Here is a 21,481-nt window from a genome sequence, read left to right as displayed (position 1 = left end):
GCTGCAGGCCTCGGCCCCGCCCACTGCGAGGTGAAGCGTTAACGTCTAACGGCTTCGCGCGAGGCCGGAGGCTTGAGTTGTGGGAAGGGGGTTCGTGGGGTCTGGAGTGGGCCAGGTGGGCTTGAGGTAAAGGCCGGGAGTGGACAAACCCTCAAGTCTTACGTTTTAATCATGAATTTGGTCCTTGGTTCATTTTGGGTCCTTCCCACACTCCCCATTGGACATTAGAGGAAACTAAACCCCTAGAAAAGGATTTTACTTTACTGATGGTGATTAACTGCCCCTAAATTACCACCTTATACAAAAGTGGAAAGCTTTTGATAATACAAAGGGTTAATTTCTTAGCATATACTCTCTTACATGACTGCTGCCAGCTGGTTGGCTTTCTTTTCAGAAGCCGTTCTTTATCTCGTCAAGATCTCTTCAACCCAGCTATTCTTGAGTGGACAGCAAGAAACCAAACTGAGATGTAGGTGCAGGGGCACTTCACCACCACTTGACAATGTCTAGCACACCAGCCTTGTAACCAGAGCATCAAACTTGTGTCTTGGCAAAATTACTACTTGCTACATGGGGTTGAGTTTGAGGATTGGTCCTGAATAGCTGAAACCACAAATGTCCAATATGTGATTGCAGCAGGCCTTCTGCATAAGGATGGCTTGGCCTGAAGTCAAGGGCTATATGTTTATCTAAACGCTACCATATGGATCCAATACTGTGAACAAAAGGAGTGTTCAGCTAGCGAAGGTGGGAAAATGCATCTCTCTCTCTCGATTATAAGAATAGCTATGCGTCTCTAGATCGGTGCTTTTCTAAATCTTTTTGCCCCACGCCCTCACACCCACCCCAAGTCTGCCATTGTAAAGTCTTCGTAGCACTACAACAGTATGATGTGCATAGAACACGGGAGTGGATGTGGCTAAGAATATCACACACACAAAATTGGGATAATAATAGGAAAAGATATTAATATGTTGTGGTTGAAGATCAAACATAGATTAAGTAAAGTTTTAGCTCCTCAAGCTTCTATTTTTGGCATTTTTATATTGGAGGTCATACAGCAGGTCTGAAAAAGGAAAGGATTAGACTGTTCGATTCTCCCGTTGCAAGAGGCTAATGAATATATAGTGTTTTACAGAATGACCTCTTGTGACAGAGACATTCTACAAACCTTGCTTTTCTAAGCCCCAAATTCATTGACTCAAATCTCTGGCTGCTATGTCAGGTGGAAAGAGCAACTGTGTGTAAATTAAAGCTAATCATAAGTAACTTGATCAAGCTGGAGCTTAGCTGAAAAAAATGTGGGTACTACTACATGTGTGTTCTCAATGGGTATGAACTAGAAAACTTGGGAATGGGGATGAGGGAATGGAGAATTTTTTTCATATTTTTCCCTCTATAAATCTCAAGAGATTTATTGATGAAATTTATTGGGGGAAACATGAAGGGGTAGCATGAATAATTAAAATGTACAAGTAACTCAAAATATCATCTTATTAGAACATCTTGATTTCCCACACATCTTACCAGAGGCACTGATACAATTTCTTTCTCAAAATTTAAGAGTTTGGGTGCCTAGATGAGGCTCTGTTCCAAGGTTCTATAAAGATTTCCCTTGCCTTTGGCTTCAGTTCATTAAACTTTATGACCTTAAGACATAAAAACAAGATGACTATAAACTTGCCTCTCTCTCGTCATTCTCAAATCTACAGTGCTAGATTTTAATTTTTACTCCATAGTTAGAAAGTAGGCAAAAAGAGCCATCATTTTGCCTCTTTATGTCAATCTTATATTACAAGAGGAATTGAACCATTATTTTATTTTATTTTAGAGGAAGATTAGCCCTGAGCTAACTGCTGCCAATCCTCCTCTTTCCAGTGAGGACGACTGGCCCTGAGCTAACAGCCATGCCCATCTTCCTCTACTTTATATGTGGGACGCCTACCACAGCATGGCATGCCAAGCAGTGCCATGTCCACACCCAGGATCTGAACCAGCGAACCCCGGGCCGCTGAAGCGGAACGTGCGCACTTAACCGCTGCACCACCAGGCCAGCCCTATTTTATTTTTTGAGGAAGATTAGCCCTGAGCTAACATCTGCCGCCAATCCTCCTCTTTTTGCTGAGGAAGGCTGGCCCTGAGCTAACGTCCCTGCCCATCTTCCTCCCCTTTATATGTGGGACACCTACCCTACCACAGCATGGCTTGCCAAGCGGTGCCATGTCCACACCCAGGATCCGAACCGCCGAACCCTGGGCCGCCTATGTGGAACGTGTGCACTTAACCCTTGCGCCACCAGACTGGCCCAATGAACCATTATTTTAAACTGTTATGACATGGCAATAGTTTAAGGGGCTGCTATAAATTGATCAAGAGACATTAGAGGCAGAGAATGAGTGTTGAGAATACTAGGAAGTAAGGAGAAAATGAAAGAGGGAACAGGAGGGATGTTTCTGCCATTGCTAGACACATGACCTTGGTCAACCCAATTCTAAAACCTGGTTTTTGTTATTAAAGTGGGAACAAAAATGCCTTCCCTGCTGAAAGTGCAGGGAAATTGGGAGGATCAATTGATATAACAGTACTACAGAGATAATGTACAAAGGTGCTTACATTTCTACCTTTAGCTCCAGGTTTTGACAGTGTTAGAGCTAAGAGACACCTTTGAACACATTTAGCACATGTATACTTATGTATGTATCTAGCTCCTAATTCAAATTATTTGGAAAAGCTTTTTAAATGTCTAACCTTTGGAGGGAGGTCTGTTTCTTTAGTCAATTGCTTTGTAGATGTTTTGAATCAAGTGATGGAAGGGAGTAGTTCACATCAGTTATCCCAGAAGAGGGCACCATTACCCAAGAAATGGTATCTGCTACTGCTAAAAAGGGAACATGCTTCTAAGGGCCTAAAAATGGGAGAAAACTCTGTAGAGGCCCACAGGATAATCATGAGTTTGTTTTTGATACACCTATTCTTGTTTCGTGACTCTTACGTCTCTCTTCCCCACTCCCTTTAGGCACTAGGCTGTCTTCCCCATCCTCACAAGCCTTCTCAGGAAGCTTGTAGGATGGATTCTCAAAACACAATTGCTCCCAATCTTTTCACTACCATGGGTTTTTCCATTGTTTGTTTCTCATGGATCTGACATTTTGAAACCTTTTTTGTGCTAAATTGCATTTAGTAATAATTGATTCATGGTCATTCTTCTGTGAATAAGACACAGATGCAGCTTAACAATGTCATACAGCATGTGATAGTTTTTCATTATTGAGCTGGTGTAATTTCAGCCACTGCAAAAGAAACTTGACATTTTAGTTAGCAGAGAGTTAGGCAAAGGAAATGAACAATTTCTATGAGGATTTTTGAAATAGTGAAAATAGTTTGCAGAACCCAGCTATTCTCTGAGCATTCTGAGGAGTCTAAGATCACATATGAAAGAGGATGAATCAGATCTCACATAGCATGAATGGCTACAATAAGCCCATGCTTTACATATTTTATTCCTATTTATAGCATAAGGTAGTAACTGCAAATTTGTTAGCCAAAGGCATAATACCTCCCCTAGGCATATTTGGATCTTGATTGCCAATACTGTCCATAATCTTAACATAAAGGACTGAATCTCTAAATGAAGGAATTCCAGACAACCTGGCAAAAAGAGGGGACCTGTATAGTAGGCCTATATTGTATTACCTATCAGGCAAGTTTTGTGAATATACAAATATATAAAAATATACACACATACATTTATAGCAATATTAGTGCCTTTTGCATTGGGCACTTTTGATAGATTATCCTCAAATCTTACAACAATCCTGTAAGGTAGATGTCATTGCTATCTCCCTTTTACAGATAAGAAAACTGAATCAGAGTAGTTTAGTAACTTTCTCCATTACACAGCTACCAAGACTTGGAATTGGGATTCAAACCTGTCTGACTCCTAAGCTCAGGTCATCATGCTGCCTCCACAGAACAGTTTTCTCATTAAAGAACAGACTACAATGGAGAAATCAAGAACTAAAGTTTCCACACACAAAAATTAATTTTGGGAAAAAATGCAAATCACTTAGAGAATAATCTCCAAACAACAATTTAATAACACATATACCCATCTTTAATATCTGTGGTCATATGCTGTGTTTTGTAGAAGGGAAGTTTATTGGTTTCATAATAGGCTTAATACATTTAGAGAGTGTCATAATGCATCCAGTGGCAAAATTAGATGGATTTCATTTGGTCCCTAGATGTGGCTAGAACCACAAAAACCTTTGGATTCCTCACTCTACTAAGAAACTTGTCCAGGTCCAAAATCAAAGATAGAACAGAGTTGCTGGTGCTTCTTTTTCCAAGGATTGGCAAGGATAGGTGCAGAAATGGAGAACTGGAAGCAATACTCAGGAATCTTGCATGAGTTCAGTATTTCACAGGACCCTCACTGAATTTTTTTTTATTGAGATATATTTAACATATAACTCTCACTGAATCTTATAAGCACAAAACCTTACAGTCGGAAGGAATCTTCAAAATCAACTAGTTCAGCCCCTCTGTTAATTACTGGAAATAACCTCTGCAACATACCCATCAAGGGATCAGCAAGCCTCTGCTTGAATGCCCTAAATAATGGGAAATTCATTTCTTTACAAACATGTCTATTTCATCTACAGATGGTTTTGTCTAATGCGAAGTTCTTCATATCTTTGTCCTAACTTCCATTCACTGATGCTGATTCCTAGCTGTAAGACCCCCTAAAACAATGCCTCCCCTACAAGACTTTTCTCTGAAGATTACCCTTCTTGGTACTTTACCTAGGATTTTGAATGTCCTTATGATCACAACTAATCTTCTTGGAATGCCATGGTAGGTTATCAGGGCTACTGAAAACTAACAAGAGAGAGTGGTACAACCACTGCAAAACAGAGCAGTGAATGTGACCTCCCCACCTATGCACACCCTTAGGGCCTGGAGGCAGCTCTCCACTGCGCTGAGCTTCATTCTGGCCTTCACTGTTATCAGTTTGGTGAGAGTTGGAAAGAGGCACTCTCCAATTATTCAATCATCCTTGAGATTTAAGGCCTTGAGAATCCTTAGAAACCTCTTAGAAGAAACATCCCTTCAACCATAGTCAGCATTAGCATCAACCCAACTTGCCAAAACCAGTTTTGACTTTTCCACGTTCCCCAAACCAAGACAACTGCCTATTCCACTATTTGGTCTGAAAAGCCCTGCTAGAAAAAACTCTGGCAAAGCTATGTAGACCTTATCATGAGCGGAAACGGATCAAACGTAGATGAACTGTCTATCGGCCATCTTCCATCTTTTCTCTAAATCTCTAATTCAGAACCTCCCTTTCACTCACAAGCCATTCTGCTTCCCTTCGATCTCCACCCTCTGAGAACATCCTGACTTCTCACTGCCATGCTATAGAGAGAGCCTCAAATGTGAGGAGGAACCAGAGAAACAGTAGAGCCAGATGCCTACTGCCACAGGTATTTTGGACATTGTTAGTCAGTCACAATGTGGAGCCATTTGTTCATGTTCAAGCTGGTCGCAGAGAAGATCCTTGGCAGCCATGATTGGATGGAAGGAATTCTTGTTGCAAAGTACCTAACACATCTACATAAATTCTTTCTGATAATGATAAAAGACTTTAGTTGCAAACAAAGTATCTATGTAACCCTAGAAAACTATTTTCTGGATTTTTGTGTGAGATCCACCTAACATAAGAACTCAGCATTAGTGTGGGTAGAGAAATTCACTAATGGGTAGTAAATTAACATCCTACGAATTTGAGAAACTAATGAATGTCTGAAAATTCGAGTTAGTTACATTTAATTGGAGAAGGACCAAGGATTCCATTTTTTTAATTGCATACAATCTACATACTCCCAATAAATTCCTAGTAAGATAAGGTTAAAAAAAAAAAAGCTTTAAAATCTCAAAAAAGGAAAAAAGCCAGTAACTAGAACAAAATATGAAATGAGATTAATAGCATATATGCTTGGCTTTAGAGAATTCTTATATACTCAATTGACTAAAACATCCTAATTAAAGCTGTACATTTTTACAAAACAAAAGCTTCTAAAAGGAAAATAAGAATTAAACATTTATGACTGGAGTTAGTTGTAGTAAGGGATTGGATGTGAGTGTTTGACTGTTCTTTGTGCCTTCAAAGTTCTGCAGAAAATTCTGTCTTCTTTTTAGTTCATCCAAAATGAGTGAATTATTAGATGCCAGACTCTGTGTCCTAAAGATATTAAAAATAATAAAATTATTTTCTTCAGAAGGGGCCTGGATTTCTAATCAAGGCATTATACCTTCATTTGTTACTTTGAAGCAATATAACATTTACTAACACTAAGGTGGACTGATCAAATACCTTAACCTTTAAAAATCTAAAGTGCTCTTTACATTTTAAAAGCTTCTCAATAGCACCTCAATTATTTGCCAGCTGCTTTCCAAGAAGTTCATATTTTCTGAACATCTGTTCTCAGATGCACTATCAAGTACAATCTAGTCAGAAACAATAAGTTCTCTGAAAAACTCTTCTATACAACTGAAGAGACCAGTATCTTGTGTAATTTATTCCTTTTTCGAGAAGTCATACAGAAGGGAAAAGACAACTATATTTTTCATATTGTTCACTATGTTCCTTTCGTAGGAGCTGTAAGCTATGTTAGGCCCTTATTTAACATCTGTCTTGCTTCAGCCAGGTCATGAAACTGTTTGGGCACTTTTCTTTTTTTTTTTTTTGAGGAACATTAGCCCTGAGCCAACATCCATTGCAAATCCGCCTCTCTCTGCTGAGGCAGACTGGCCCTGAGCTAACATCCATGCCCATCTTCCTCCACTTTACACGTGGGACGCCTACCACAGCATGGCCCAACAAGCAGTGCCACATCCACACCCAGGATCCAAACTGGTGAACCTGGGGCCGCCAAAGCGGAACATGCACACTTAACCGCTGCACCACAGGCCGGCCCCGGCATTTTGCTTTTGACATTCCTCTTTTCTCACCTTACCTCCTTTCCATCACTTGTCCATTACATTAAGCTATGTCTCAAAAATGTGTCCTCCAATAAGTCTTCCCACACACAGCCCATCACTCAACTCTACATCTCTTTCGCAGTTATGAAGCGTCTATGCTTTGTTCTTGAGTTTAATCTGTCTGTTTATTGTTTATTCGTCTCCTCAACTACATTCAATTGTAAGCCTCCTAGAGGTAGCAACAACATCTTGTTCATCTCTGTCCCCCTAATCTTTATAACAATTATGGCACATAACTGATATTCAACTGCTATCTTCCCTCCCTTTTCCTCTACTTGTCTTTAAGGATTATAGTTATAAGTCTTTCAAGAAAACCAAATTATAAGCAATTGTTGAGAAATTAAATTTCTCAAGATTTTGCAAATTTAAATTCTCAATTGCATGTCAAGGAGTAATTTCCCTCATCTGATTTGGGTTTTTTTTTTTTTTTAAAGATTGGCACCTGAGCTAACAACTGTTGTCAATCTTTTTTTTCCGCTTTTTTTCTCCCCAAGTCCCCCCAGTACATAGTTGTATATTTTAGTTGTGGGTCCTTGTAGTTGTGGCATGCGGGATGCCACCTCAGCATGGCCTAACGAGCGGTGCCATGTCCGCGCCCGGGATCTGAACCAGCGGAACCCTGCTGAAGTGGAGCACGAGAACTCAACCACTGGGCCACAGGGCCAGCCCATGTTTTTGTTTTTGATCTTGCCAGACAGAAAGAAAGGGAATCCATGGCTCGTTGGGTTACACCACCATTGTTTACTTTGGAGACAACATGTTTTGATACTTCAAAGACTTAATATGAATTAAACTATTGTTTTAAGCAGAAAAGATCTGTTCCCCAATAAAGAAGTAAAGATATGTTTTAAAAATGCAGACTTCCAGAAATTTAGCTTAAGTTATAAACAAGCAGAAATGTCTGAAAACATTTATATGGAAAAAAAAAAATCACTGGAGATTGATTTATTATAGCAAAAAATTGGGAAATCTAAATGTCAAAGGAAGGAAAATACTGGTTATATACGTTATTATATACAGACTAGAATACTAGGCAGCCATTAAAAAGAATGAGCTACAGGGCAAATCTTCCTCAAGCAAAAAGAGGAAGATTGAGGGGCCAGCCCATGACCGAGTGGTTCAATTTGTATGCTCCGCTTCTGCATCATGGGCTTTTACTGGTTCAGATCCTGGGCAAGGACATGGCACCACTCATGAGACGTCCCACATAGCACAACCAGGGGACCTACAACTAGAAGATACAACTACGTGCTGGGGGGCTTTGGGGAGAATAAAAGGAAAAAAAGATTAGCAACAGATGTCAGCTCAGGTGTCAATCTTTAAAAACAAAAAAACAAGGAAGATGGGCAACAGATGTTAGCTCAGGGCAAATGTTCCCCAACAACAACAGAAAAAGAAGGATCTATATGTATTGATTGCAGGATATCCATAAGTTAGGCGAAAAAGGAAAGCCACAGCTCTGTATGAGTTGTTAAAAAATAATTACATTCAGGGCCGCCCGGTAGCATAGTGATTAAGTTCGCACACTCTGCTTCAGCAGCCCAGGGTTCGCAGGTTCGGATCCTGGACATGGACCCATACACCACTCGTCAGGCCATGCTATAGTGGTGTCCCACATGCAAAACGGAGGAAGATTGGCACAGATATTAGCTCAGGGCCAATCTTCCTTACACACAAAAAAAATGACTATTATATTTATAAATGCACAGAAAAATTCTGAAAGGTTATATACCAAACCATAACTGTTAACAATGTTTAGGTCACCTCTATGGAATGGGAATGGAAAAGGTTAGGGAGGAACCGGCCCCATGGCTGAGTGGTTAAGTTCACGCACTCCACTTCAGTGGCCCAGGGTTTTGCCAGTTCGAATCCTGGGTGCGGACATGGCACTGCTCATCAGGCCATGCTGAGGCAGCATCCCACATGCCATAACTAGGAGGACCCACAACTAAAAAAAAAAAAAAGAAAATACACAACTACGCACCACTGGGGGGCTTTGGGGCGAAAAAGGAAAAATCTTAAAAAAAAAAAGAAAAGGTTAGGGAATAAAGACTTCCAGTTTTACTTTTTACTTTTTGGTATTACTTTACTTTTTCAAAAGGAAGTACACAATAATTTTATATAATAAAAAAACTAATAAAGATATATGCCAAACTTCAAGATGACCGTTTAGAAAACTATTTAATAACATGAGAGGAATGTTCATGATATACTGTTAATTGTAACTACAGTCTAAGCCCAATAGACAAAATATATAGATCAATATGTTCAGACTGAAGTGTTGTAAATATACCAAAAAAAAGGATTTTTAAAAAATATCTAGATGGTAGGGTAATTATAGGTGTTTTTAAAAATACTTTTTAGTACTTCTCAAATGTTCCATTATGATCATATTACTTTTATAATCTGAACAATGTTATTTAAACAAATTGGTATGGAAAATATTAGTGGAAAGTAGCCATATCTCTTCTCAACCTGTGCAGAATCAGGAATCTACGGGAACTCCTCCAACGCTCAGTTCAGGAAGTGCTTGGTTTACAGCAGTTCTTTCCTATTAAGGCTTAGTAGTAAGTGGTGCAAACTTTGGTTCACATTAAAAATAAACTCTACCCTATTATATAAGAGATTTCACTGTAACTTTATACAATTTATTCAGTAAAGGCTGGCAGAATTGTCTCATAAAAAGTTTATTCAGGGGCCTCCCTCTAGGTAACTCACTATACCCTTAATTTCAATAATTCCTATGGGGTAGTGGCTAATCAAACACTTTTGTATGCACTTACCGTGGAGAATCTATTCCACTATCTCCTGCCATGCTATGATTTTCTGTTCCTTCCAAGTGACTATGTTCATGCTGGGTATCCTGAGCCAACACTGGCATACGTGAAGTGTTGAAAAGTTCTAACTTCTGTGTGAACTGTTTGCTCACTTCCTGATTCTGAGCACTCTGACTCCAACTAGTTGGTTTCTTTCCTTTGTCACCAACAGAATCTTGCAGGGTTTCAGCTTCAGAAGTGGCCTTCCTTGTGCTATAGTAATCAAATATACTTCCATTAGCAGATGCTGAGGCCTGTCCACATTTAGCAACACTAGGTTCCTCACCATAGTTAAAACTGGACCGGGTCCCTGAATTGAGGCCACAGCCTTCAGCAGAGAGATCAGCTTTTTGGCTCTCACCTGGGTCAGTGAGCAATCCAGTGGGTTTGTAACATTCATTTCCCTTAAGTACCTGAGGCTCAAACCTATGTATTTTGCTGTTGTACTCAGTCAGAGATCGGTCAGTCACCTTTTGTTTTCCTAAATGATTCCACTTGCTTCTCCCTGGAAAGGAATACTGAATGTGGCCAGGCAGTATTTGACATAAGTCATCATTTTCAGAAAAGTCATCCTCATCTAGATATAATGAACTGCAGGCACCATCATCATCTTCCACTTCATTCTGATACAAGGCCTGGTCATCATCAGAGGGCCATTCATTTTCTAGGCTCACAGTCTCTGCTTTCGGGACAAATGCCTTTCTCACTAGTGTTTCTTCTGAGTCTGTGTCTTGTCTCTCAGGGTGTCTCAAATGGTTCACACCAACTGGGTAATCCAAAAGACCAAGATTTTGGAACTGATGCATTGTTTTATCAATTAATCTACAAGCAGAGGATGCTTGGTCTAAAGAGGAGGAACCTTGTGACGGCAGGACATGTTCTGTTTCTTTTATCTCCTCTAATGTGTTAAAGTGAGAATAATTTTTTCTTAAAACTTTAGGGTTTACCTCATTTTCTCCACCATACACATCATATCTCGACATGCTTTCCCTAAAGGAACAGCATTTACTATCATTTTGCAAAACACCACACTGAGAGTAATTTAAGAGGCAATCCTGAAAGTCATCACTGATAGATTTGACAGTAGAATTATTCACATAAATGGATTCTGCCCTCAGTTTATCACTACATTGTTCAGCACACAGCTGTTTGGCTTCACTTTCCAAGATTCTCGAGGAATCTAAAGACCCTGACCTTTGGAAAGGCTCCCCCTTCAGTCCAACCTGACTGGGTTTCAGATCACTGGTCTTCCGAATGGTGTGCCCTTTGGTAACTGAGCTCCCTCGGTGAGACAAACCCTGGAAAGGATTACTGATTCGCTTTTTGTAAATCAAATGGGAACCTAGCACTGAAGGATTCTCACCAAGTGGTTTCTGAACTCCTGCTTCATTTGGGCTCTTAATTCTGGGGGTGGACTGTGTAGGGAGGAGCGTGGGGCCTTTCTCCAGCCTAATGCTTCCTGGCTGAGGCTCACTTCCCTGACTCCTGCCTTTGTGTCTATCCCTATGAGAATGGCCCCGCCTTTGAGGCTTTGCAGACCGGCCCTGCCTCTTCTTAACTCCCTCTTTTGAAGGATATTTATGTTTGACTGTCAGTATATCAGTGGAAGTGCCCTGACTATTATATTTTTTCTTTTCTTCATATTTTTGCATTAGGACGGTATGTCTGATTAAGTTGTCAACAGTCAGAACAGGATTAATTCGTTTGATTATCTCATGTTCGATGTCTCGAGGGATATTGTCCAAATTATCTTCATCACGGACAGGCCATTCTTCTGGTGGGAACTGGGCAGAGAAACTGCTGTGCTCTGTTCTGGACTTCTCCTTTCTGGATATACTGCGCCAGAAGAGGCTAAAGCCAAACTTCTTGCCTTTTTCTCTGTCTTTTGTGTATGGTAAAGGTTTGGTTCTCTCACAGACGTGATTCTCCTCAGACAGTGAAACCACTCGACTCTGTACCAAAGATTTGGATTCCCCAAGACCTTTCTGGCCTTTTCTAGTCACTTCTGCAGCAGCTGGTGGTTCCTGTACTTCTAGAGTGCACACTTCAGGGAAACACCGGCAAGACTGACAATGGGACACGGAAGCAACATTTTCTTTGGCTAACTCTGCACAGCTCTCCATGCTCACCAGATATGTAATACAAGTTGGCGTCGGATGACTTTTATCTGACAGGACTCTCTTATTTTCCTGGGGGGTTGTATTTGTGATGAAGTAAGTATGAGGAGTAACTATGAAGTATCCTTCTCCAGTGTGATAAATCTTCCTTTCTTTAATCAGAATCCCCAGAGTGGTATGGAGAATATCTTGAGATGGAACTGCAATGCCTAAAACAAATAAAAATTTTAAAACTGACAGATTTTGAATAAGAAACATGTTAATGAGTGAAATCAGTAACTCAGAAATGACCACACATTTGTTTGATGAACACAGAGCTAACTGTAACACAATATTTATAATTACAATGCCAAAGAAGCATTAATAATCATAATTTAATTGAATAATAGGAATATAATTTGTCCACACAAAACACATGGCTAGGTTAATGTTTCAGTACAGGAAAAAAATCTGAGTTCACTCAAATACAAACACAAAGTTATACAACCCCATTATAAATTTAAATTTTGACTAAGGAAAGCATTCTTGACAGCAAACCATGGGAGTTTTTGAAAACCAGTCTCACAGCTTAAGTCTTAACAGGAATCTATAGAGAAAATGAAACCAATCTGCTTGGGTGAGGGCAAACTACCCAACATGTGGATTACAGTGGTTTTTCAAACTGAGACAGTAACAAATAATTTTAAAAGAAATTCGCTTTTCCAAATAGCAGGATTCAAAATTATATTGGTATTGTGAAAATAATGTTAAAAATGTTTTATATAACACTGGAAAAAAATACATCAATATGTTAACATAGGTTTCCTTTGGGTGGTGGTACTGTAAGTGGTTACTTTTCTATATTTCCTGGATTTTTCTACAATAAATATATTTGTGTTATGATGGGAAAAATAAAAAATACTGTTCTACATTCATGCAGAATGAGATCAACATATGCTAATGTGGAAAGATCTCCAATATGTTGTGGATTTTTTTTGAGGAAGATTAGCCCTGAGCTTATCTGCTGCCAATCCTCTCTCTCTCTCTCTCTTTTTTTTTTTTGCTGAGGAAGACTGGCCCTGAGCAAACATTTGTGCCCATCTTCCTCTACTTTATATGTGGGACACCTGCCACAGCATGGATTGCCAAGTAGTGCCATGTCCACACTTGGGATCTGAACAGGTGAACCTCAGGCCACCAAAGTGGAATGTGCATGCCGAAGTGGAACGTGTGCACTTAACCACTGCGCCACCAGGCCGGCCCCTCCAATATGTTTTTAAGTTAAAAAGGGAAAGGTGGAGAGAATGTATAGAATGATCTAACTTATGTTATAAAAAAGGATACATATACTCAAATACAATTTATGAAAGTATACATAAGAAGCTATAAACAACAGAAGGTGTCATCTCGGGGAAGTGGCAATGAAGAATAGGAGGCGGGGGGAGAAGACGAACATTTCCTTTTTGGCTTTGCACCCCCTTCTACAGAGTCTGATTTATTTATTGCCATAAGTATTATTTTTAAAAAGGTCATATGGAAAGTAAAAGAAATACCCTTATCAAGTTTGTTGATGTAGGCCTTTGCCTGGCATGGCTCTAATATATAGTTCTATAATAGAAAAAAAATTGGATATCACCCAGTTTATTATATGTTTAAGATAATTTGTAAACAGAAACCAAACACATGCAATGAATAGAGCAAATACTCTACCTGGGTAATGTTTCATCAAATGCTCCACCAGTGATTCTTGCGTTACTACAATCTGAGCGGCATTCATATCAGATATAACACAGCAAAGAACTTCAGCCAGAGGTACAAACTGAGACTGAGCGACTGGATTCATTTGCACTGGAAAGACATCACCTAAAGTGGAGATTAAAAAAAAAACAGGAAAGGTGATAAATTTGATGTAGTATAAAATATTTGGAATTAGTGAATCGAGGATAGTTATAAAGACTGAATAGCAGGTGGAATTGCTATTCTCTCCTCAGTCTTTATTCAGAATCTGTTAACATGACATGCACAGTGATAGAAACTATGGAAGAAAAAGGTTTACCTTGTGGTCCCTACTTTTAAGAAGTTTGTAGTATTTGTCACTACTTTACAAGCAAGAGATAGTAAGTCTCCATATGAAAGGCACAAAGTGCTCTCAGAGTTCAGGTCAGACAATGCTTGTATGGCAATTAACATCTTTCAAAGCATTTTTTTCACATTAGCTATAAGAGACAGGCAAGGATGGAATTATTTCTTTATTTAAAATATATAAAGCCATAGAGGGGCTGGCCCCGTGACCGAGTGGTTAAGTTCGCGCACTGCGCTTTGGCAGCACAGGATTTCACCAGTTCAAATCCTGGGCGCGGACACAACACCACTCGTCAGGCCATGCTGAGGTGGCATCTCACACACCACAACTAGAAGGATCCACAACTAAAATATACAACTATCTACTGGGGAGATTTGGGAAGAAAAAGCAGGAAAAAAAAGATTGGCAACAGTTATTAGCTCAGGTGCCATCTTTAAAAAAAAAAGCCATAGAAAGCTCAAGTAATTGTCCCAAGGTCTAAATGCAAATGAAGTAACAGAAATAAGTCTTTTGACTCCTAATCCAGTATTTTCATCATGAAAAATTAAAAATATAAGAGGTACCTGAAAGAAAAGACTACATAACTGTAAATAAAAGTCCAGTGGGTAGCCCAGTGGTGCAGTGGTTAAGTTTGCATGTTCCACTTCTCAGGGACCCGAGGTGCACAGGTTTGGATCCCAGGTGCAGACACGGCACCGCTTGGTAAAAGCCATGCTGTGGTAGGCATCCCACATATAAAGTAGAGGAAGACGGGCATGGATGTTAGCTCAGGGCCAGTCTTCCTCAGCAAAAAAAGGAGGATTGGCAGATGTTAGCTCAGGGCTAATCTTCCTGGGGGGAAAGTCCATCAAGTTAACAACTTTACAGACACCCCCATATCTACCTTCAGAGGAAGTCTCCGTATGGGCCCCTTCCAGAGTTAATGAAACTCTTGAGATTTTTTTCTGATAAAATGCTTAAACAGCCAAGGGGAAACTAAAATTAAAAATTTTAGAGTTGTTTAATATTGCCAGAAATATTTACTGTTTGACCCCAGCTGAAAACTGGTAAGATATTTAGAAGGATTTATTTTTTTGTAGCTCTATGGTCAAAAATTGGCCAAATTAAAATCTGATATTCAGAACCTGATAGGAATTTTTTATAGGCCTTCTTGCCTAGGCCAAAATAAACTGTATACTCAGAGGGAGAGAAGCAAATTGGCGATGATGTAGTTGGACAGGCAGATCAACCTATGATGTCATTTAAGCTACAACCCAATTTCTGAGGAATTGAGAGCAACTGTCCTTATCTTACAAATATTTGCAAAACTGGAAATGCAGCTCTAGAGCAATTCAGATTCTACCCATTCCCTCTCACCAATTCCAACACCTCCTACATTTATCTCAAAAGGCCTGTAGCCTCTCTAGAAACTCTTACTTAGACCAACCCCAATTCACAAGACTGAAGGGGGACAGAGAGGCAAATGGCTATAGATGTGCCCTTGCCCAAAATTGAGCATCTTTAAAGTCTCCTCCACAAATATTAGTTGGAAAAAAAAAAGTTTTAGCCACCTAAACAGGTAATCTTAATTTATTCCATCTGCCAGAAACAAAATTTGGATCCAACTATACTTTTATAACTAGTGAGCTTTGGATTACTGTACCTGATTTACAGCAATTTTAAAACAATAGCTATGGTGTCTCTATGTACGTGTGTCTATATATACATATGTTATAAATGTGTGATATTTTTCTACCTCTGGATGGTATTATCAAATTTAATTTGTAGAGAGCTCTACTTAATTGGCTTAAAAACAAATAAGCACTATATAAATTGAGTATACTCTCAAAAATATAACTGAGGGGCCCAGCCCCGTGGCCGAGTGGTTAAGTTCCCGCACTCTGCTGCAGGCGGCCCAGTGTTTCGTTGGTTCGAATCCTGGGCGTGGACATGGCACTGCTCATCAAACCACGCTGAGGCAGCATCCCACATGCCACAACGAGAAGGACCCACAACGAAGAAATACAACTATGTACTGGGGGGCTTTGAGGAGAAAAAGGAAAAAAATAAAATCTTTAAAAAAATTTTTTAAAAATATATATATAACAGAAATTAATCCAGGGGCTGGCCCAGTGACATAATGGTTAAGTTCACATGCTCTGCTTCTGCGGCCCAGGGTTCACGAGTTCGGGTCCCAGGTGCAGACCTATGCAGCGCTCATCAAGCCAGGCCATGGTGGTATCCCACATACACAAATAGAGGAAGACTGCCACAGATGTTAGCTCAGCAACAATCTTCCTCAAGACAAAAAAAAAAAAAAGAAACGAATGCAAATGAATTTCAGGATCACGTGATCCAGGAAAATATTCAATATTAAAGCTAATTTAAGTTTGTCAGTTTTATTAAAATAGTCACATCTTCAAAGTTATCAATATTGGATATAATGAAAACATGCAACTTTTATTCTACCTGGGTTGTTAGTCAAACAAGCTCATGTTATCTGTTACAGAATTTGCCAGCAAGGAAAAACTAAGACGATGGCGAACTGCTTTAATGTCCCATGAGAATTTCATAAATAATCTAAGTACGATTGTCAAGAACAAATGAATTATATAGACGTTAATGCAGTAAAAATTTTTAATTGCAATAATTATGGTTTGTGGTATGTATACTTAAAAATAACTTCAAAACGTTTTGGCAACTTGAAATTTAGAGTTTTGCTAAGTTAAATTAAATGATGGGAAATTCACTAAATTCCTAGATCATTTCCAGATGAGATAAAATATTAAGCATTATTGGCTTTTTTTTTTTAAAGACTGGCACCTGAGCTAACTTGTATTGCCAATCTCCTTTTTTTTTCTTTTTCTTTTTCTTCTCCCCAAAGCCCCCCAGTACATAGTTGTATACTCTAGTTGTGCGTGCCTCTGGTTGTGCCATGTGGGATGCCGCCTCAGTGTGGCCTGATGAGCAGTGCCATGTCCACACCCAGGATCTGAACTGGGGAAACCCTGGGTCGCCGAAGTGGAGTGCATGAACTTAACCACTTGGCCACGGGGCTGGCCCCTATTGGCTTCTTATTACAGAAAAACTAAAAGATGTTTAGATCTATTAGTAAATATGTCTTGTACTATGTTAAAAAAAGTTACGCTATGAGAAAATGTGTTTTCAGTAAAAAAAAAAAGGAGGGGCAAAAGAAATGGAAATATTTTTGTTAAAAAAGTAAATTTGTTCTAAAGTAAAAAGTTGTGGAAAAGAAGAAAGGACAAATTCTGAATGTAAAAAAGAAAGTTATGGGAGGTTTGTGGAAGAGGAACCCTGAGAAAAGAGTTTTGTGGCTAAGATAGGAACAAATTTAATTAAGTAAACTAGTTTTAACATCAAAAGTAAGCTGGAGCAAAATTAGAATTTGGTTTTCTATTAAAATTGTAAGGTTTTCTTGGGCTTTTAGTCTGCTCTTGATAAAGAGATTATGAAAGTTTTTTCTTTACCTTTGAGTGGCCTACCTAAATGGAGGGATATTATGTTTTATCAAAATAATTTCCTGTATTGTTTTGATCAGATCTTTAATTACAAGAGCTAAGTTTTTTCTTACAACCATGTAACTTCCTGAATTTGCCTGAAAGTCTTTAATTCTCACCATGGTTAAAAGGATAACTAAACATTGTTTCACAGTGAACTATGATCCTATTTGACCAAGTGTTTTAAAACATTTTGATATTTTTTATGAACTTCCCAAAATCAGATTCTAAATAAAGTCTTTTTGACTTCTTGCTAACTTTGGGATTTTTCAGAGGATCCCTGAAACATCTCATAAGATTTGTTCTCTCTCCTTATAAAAAGAAAGATATTAGGAGCCAGCCCCACAGCCAAACGGTTAAGTTCATGTGCTCCACTCCGGTGGCCTGGGGTTCACCAGTTTGGATCCTGGGCGTGTTTAGCTCAGGGCCAATGTTCCTCATCAAAAAACTTTTCAAAAAAAAAGAAGGATATTAAACAAATTAGGCTTATCTGATATGTTAAATTACATGGGAAGCTTTGTCAAATAAGTGATGATAAACCTTCTTGGGTTATATTGTGTGGGTGAATATTATTAATATCAATGTTCTAGAAATTATACGAAATTTTAAAAATTCTCCTATGTCCTGGTATAATATTATCACTTATAAGTCTAGTTACTATCTTAAAATGTGTATGTCATAGGGGCCGGCCCCATGGCCGAGTGGTTAAGTTCACACGCTCTGCCGCGAAGGCCCAGGGTCTCGCCGGTTCGGATCCTGGGCGCGGATGTGGCACCGCTCATCAGGCCATGCTGAGGTGGCATCCCACATGCCACAGCTAGAAGGACCCACAACTAAGAGTATACAACTGTGTACTGGGGGGCTTTGGGGAGAAAAAGGCGGAAAAAAATAAAATCTTAAAAACAAAATGTGTATGTCATAAAAATAACCAAGTTTGTCAATTGCATTATAATGTTAAGTCTTTTGTCATTTATGGATAGTTACGGTTTAATGATCCCTTTGCAAAAATGTTTCATCTTCAGGGAGATTCATGGAAAGGACTGTGACACTTACTCCAGAACACAGGTTTCTGATAAACTTTCAGATCATAAAACTGAACTGGGTAAGAAATTACAGAACTCTAACAGAGAGACTGATGGCTTCATAAAACTGCTAACAAAAGATCAAGAATAAATATTAATTACGTCGGACTACATGAACTGAGGAGGATGCTAATGTTTTGTTTTTCCAAACTTAAAGTAATATTTTCTCTTAGGCTATCAACAATTTGGTAAGATATACCTTTGTGAACAAAGAAGGAACATTTACTTTTTCTCCCTACCTGATCCCTGCAGAATTCAGAAACTGAGTGAATATTCTTATTTTCATTTATATAAATAATCAGGCCAAGTTTTAATACAAACAAATTAGTTTTACTGTGATTATCTTTGGTTAAAAAAAAATGAGGGTAACTGTAGAGAGAAGAATTATGTTTGCACCTCTGTAGATATTAGACACCAGTTCCACTAACTGCCTTTGAGATTTCATTATCTACCTGTAGACTGGACTCTCATTGACTGTTCACGGTACCCCCTTTTGGAAAACATAAATTCACTCATAAGTCACCTGCAGATCAATGTCTATTGGTATGCAAACTTCTACTGATTCCTTGTTGTCTTATGCTAGTATAACCAGCTCTCTAATGTCTTATGCTCAAGCCTATCATCAACAGGTTAAAGAAGCTTTCCTGGATCCCAATTTGAAGGATCCTGTTGGGCACAGTCTAGAGCCTAGTGACTGGGTATTCTGGAAGCATCATCAGAGGAAGACAGCCCTAGAGCCCCATAGGAAAGGACTTTACCAAGTGCTCCTGACCACTGGCACTCCTGCAGAACTAGAAGGCATTGAACCTTGGAGACACATCTCACAGCTAATGAAGGCTCCACCTGAGATCTGCTCCTGTATAAATGCTGGAGACCTCCAAATCTAATTGATGAGGAAGAAAAGCAGCCGACATTAGAGGCAGACAGCTTTCCCAAGATGGCTGGACCAGGTCTATACTTTGTAATCACTGTTGCTTCTCACCTTATTTTCTCCCTCTCTTTCTTGGAAAGATAATACTCTTATTGGCATCTCCCAATCTATTAAAAAAGGGGAAAATCTTTCTGACTATTGAATTTGTCATCAGTAGCCTCATTCTGTACATGAATCTAGAGAATCCTTTAGTGCATTTAATTACCAATCTGTCTACCATTCCTCCCCAATTCCTTGTGCTATGTGTCTAGAACTTCTCACCTAACTAATCAAACCTCCAGAGACTTAAGAGAGAACATTTGTAACTGTTGTAAATACTTCTTGTTTTGCTTGGGTAAACACCTTTGGCAAGCTAGAGTAAGAACAGAATTCAGGCACAAGCCAAATGGTTAAATGCAGAGCCCACTGACATCCAGTCTTTCTTTGATCTCTTTAGCTGGCTGCCCTCATCTCTTTAGCTGCTTGATTCAGGTCCATTCTTCAATTCGGACTTAGCATTTCATTTGTTATTATAGTAATTCTCATTGTAAAACTTTGTCTCCTCTGTATAGCTCGATGTTATAAAAACACCACTCGAATAATGGACACTCAGGACTTTGAAATGATTACTAAGGCTTATGAAACTTCACAGAACGACAGAAGATGTTTATCCTTAAAAAGACTTGAAAGGAGAGCTTTATTCCGCTCTGCGCTCTTGTTGCTCAACCATGTTCTAAAAGCTCCTAAGGAAACCACGTTCCCTCCCGGGTGGGACATGACTACCAGGAATGAACCTTCCTGGAGATGAGGGACCAGTGATGCTTTGATGGCTGACGAGCAATGTTTTCCAACAGTTGATCAGCAATGCTTCCCAGTATTTGATCAGCAATGCTTTTGGAAAGATATTGATCAAAAGGGAAAAATGTGAAAGATGACATGAGTGGAGCCATATTAAAACAGAGCTGGAGCAGCCATTTCAGAGGAATTGTCTTGCACATCTTGTTTTCTTCCAAACTGGACCAAACCACCAACATTCCAAGAAGTCAATAAGGACAAGAATATCTTGTTTGTGAGGACTGATGAAATTGGACTTTAGCTGATGACTGAATCACTGGCCAATCAACAAAGTACAAATCTAGCCTTAACTCATCTAGCACCAGTGGACTTTTCTTTAATACAACTTCATCTTCCTCCCTTTTCCCCATAAAAACCCTGAGCCCCTCTCCTGTAATCAGGACACTATTTGGGTTTCTACCTGAATCTGTGCTCCCTAAACTGCAATTCTTTCATCCCAAAATAAATGCTTCTCTGCCTCTCATTTGGCTCTTTATTTTTAGGTTAACAATATCTATAATTATTTCAAAATAAAAGTTAAAAACATTTTCAGAAAGCACTACTTTTAGTTAACAAGCAGAAATGTATGAGAAACAACTTTTTTCCTACATTTTTTTAAAATTCCAAATAACTTTTTAAAAAGAATCCTAACACTGCTTCCAGATCCAAAGACATTCTTAGAAATTTTATTCATTAATTCCTACCACGGTGTGAGATGTGATTTTAAAAGAGTAAACAAATCTATCAACTAGAAAGACAAATTGCCCTTTTTTCTCCTTAAAAGTAATACAACTATATGTCAGCTGCATTTTAGAGAACATGTTAAATTGCATTTAACCTCTGCTTTGGAGCTTCCTCTAGACAAAGCCTAGAGAAAGGTTCTCAACGTGTCTCCTTCACAGCCGTTGCTAAGACACGTCTTCAGGTGCGTAAATCATCAGGAGATTTTTGTGCAGAAAAGCAGAGTAAACCCTGATGGGAACATTTGTGACAGAGTGGGGAATCATTTTTAAGCTACAGCCACAGATTGTTTCAGTTACTTCTGCATTTCTTGGGTTTTTGGAATAGTTAAAATACAAAAATTAACTTTCTCTGTTAAAGATCCCACTTACAGATGTA

General features: G+C 39.0%; 1 protein-coding gene and 1 long non-coding RNA gene across 7 annotated transcripts in view; one reads left to right on the top strand and one right to left on the bottom strand.

Moving 5' to 3' along the window:
* Positions 1-32: 32 nt before the first annotated feature.
* Positions 33-20,846, top strand: LOC111774095 (uncharacterized). Of its 4 annotated transcripts, none has more exons than XR_011422986.1 (5): positions 33-126; positions 395-747; positions 18,559-18,806; positions 19,248-19,568; positions 20,101-20,845. It is a non-coding gene; the product is annotated as an uncharacterized lncRNA (long non-coding RNA). The 4 variants fall into 4 exon arrangements; XR_011422983.1 differs by having other exon boundaries at positions 35-126; positions 19,234-19,568; positions 20,101-20,846; XR_011422991.1 differs by lacking the exon at positions 18,559-18,806 and having other exon boundaries at positions 35-126; positions 20,101-20,846.
* STOX1 (storkhead box 1) overlaps positions 4,092-21,481 on the bottom strand; it is a 53,583-nt gene continuing 36,193 nt past the window's right edge. For all 3 annotated transcript variants that reach the window (XM_023644105.2, XM_023644106.2, XM_023644104.2), the window contains 3 exons: positions 13,667-13,819; positions 9,828-12,186; positions 4,092-6,244 (listed from right to left, as the gene is read on the bottom strand). In XM_023644105.2, coding sequence (XP_023499873.2) covers positions 6,097-6,244; positions 9,828-12,186; positions 13,667-13,819 — 2,660 coding nt within the window. In that variant the 3' untranslated portion in view covers positions 4,092-6,096. The remainder of the gene's footprint in view (positions 6,245-9,827; positions 12,187-13,666; positions 13,820-21,481) is intronic.

Source organism: Equus caballus, chromosome 1, assembly GCF_041296265.1.
Source record: "Equus caballus isolate H_3958 breed thoroughbred chromosome 1, TB-T2T, whole genome shotgun sequence".
Lineage (NCBI taxonomy): Eukaryota > Metazoa > Chordata > Mammalia > Perissodactyla > Equidae > Equus > Equus caballus.
This window is presented reverse-complemented; position numbering and strand designations above follow the sequence as displayed.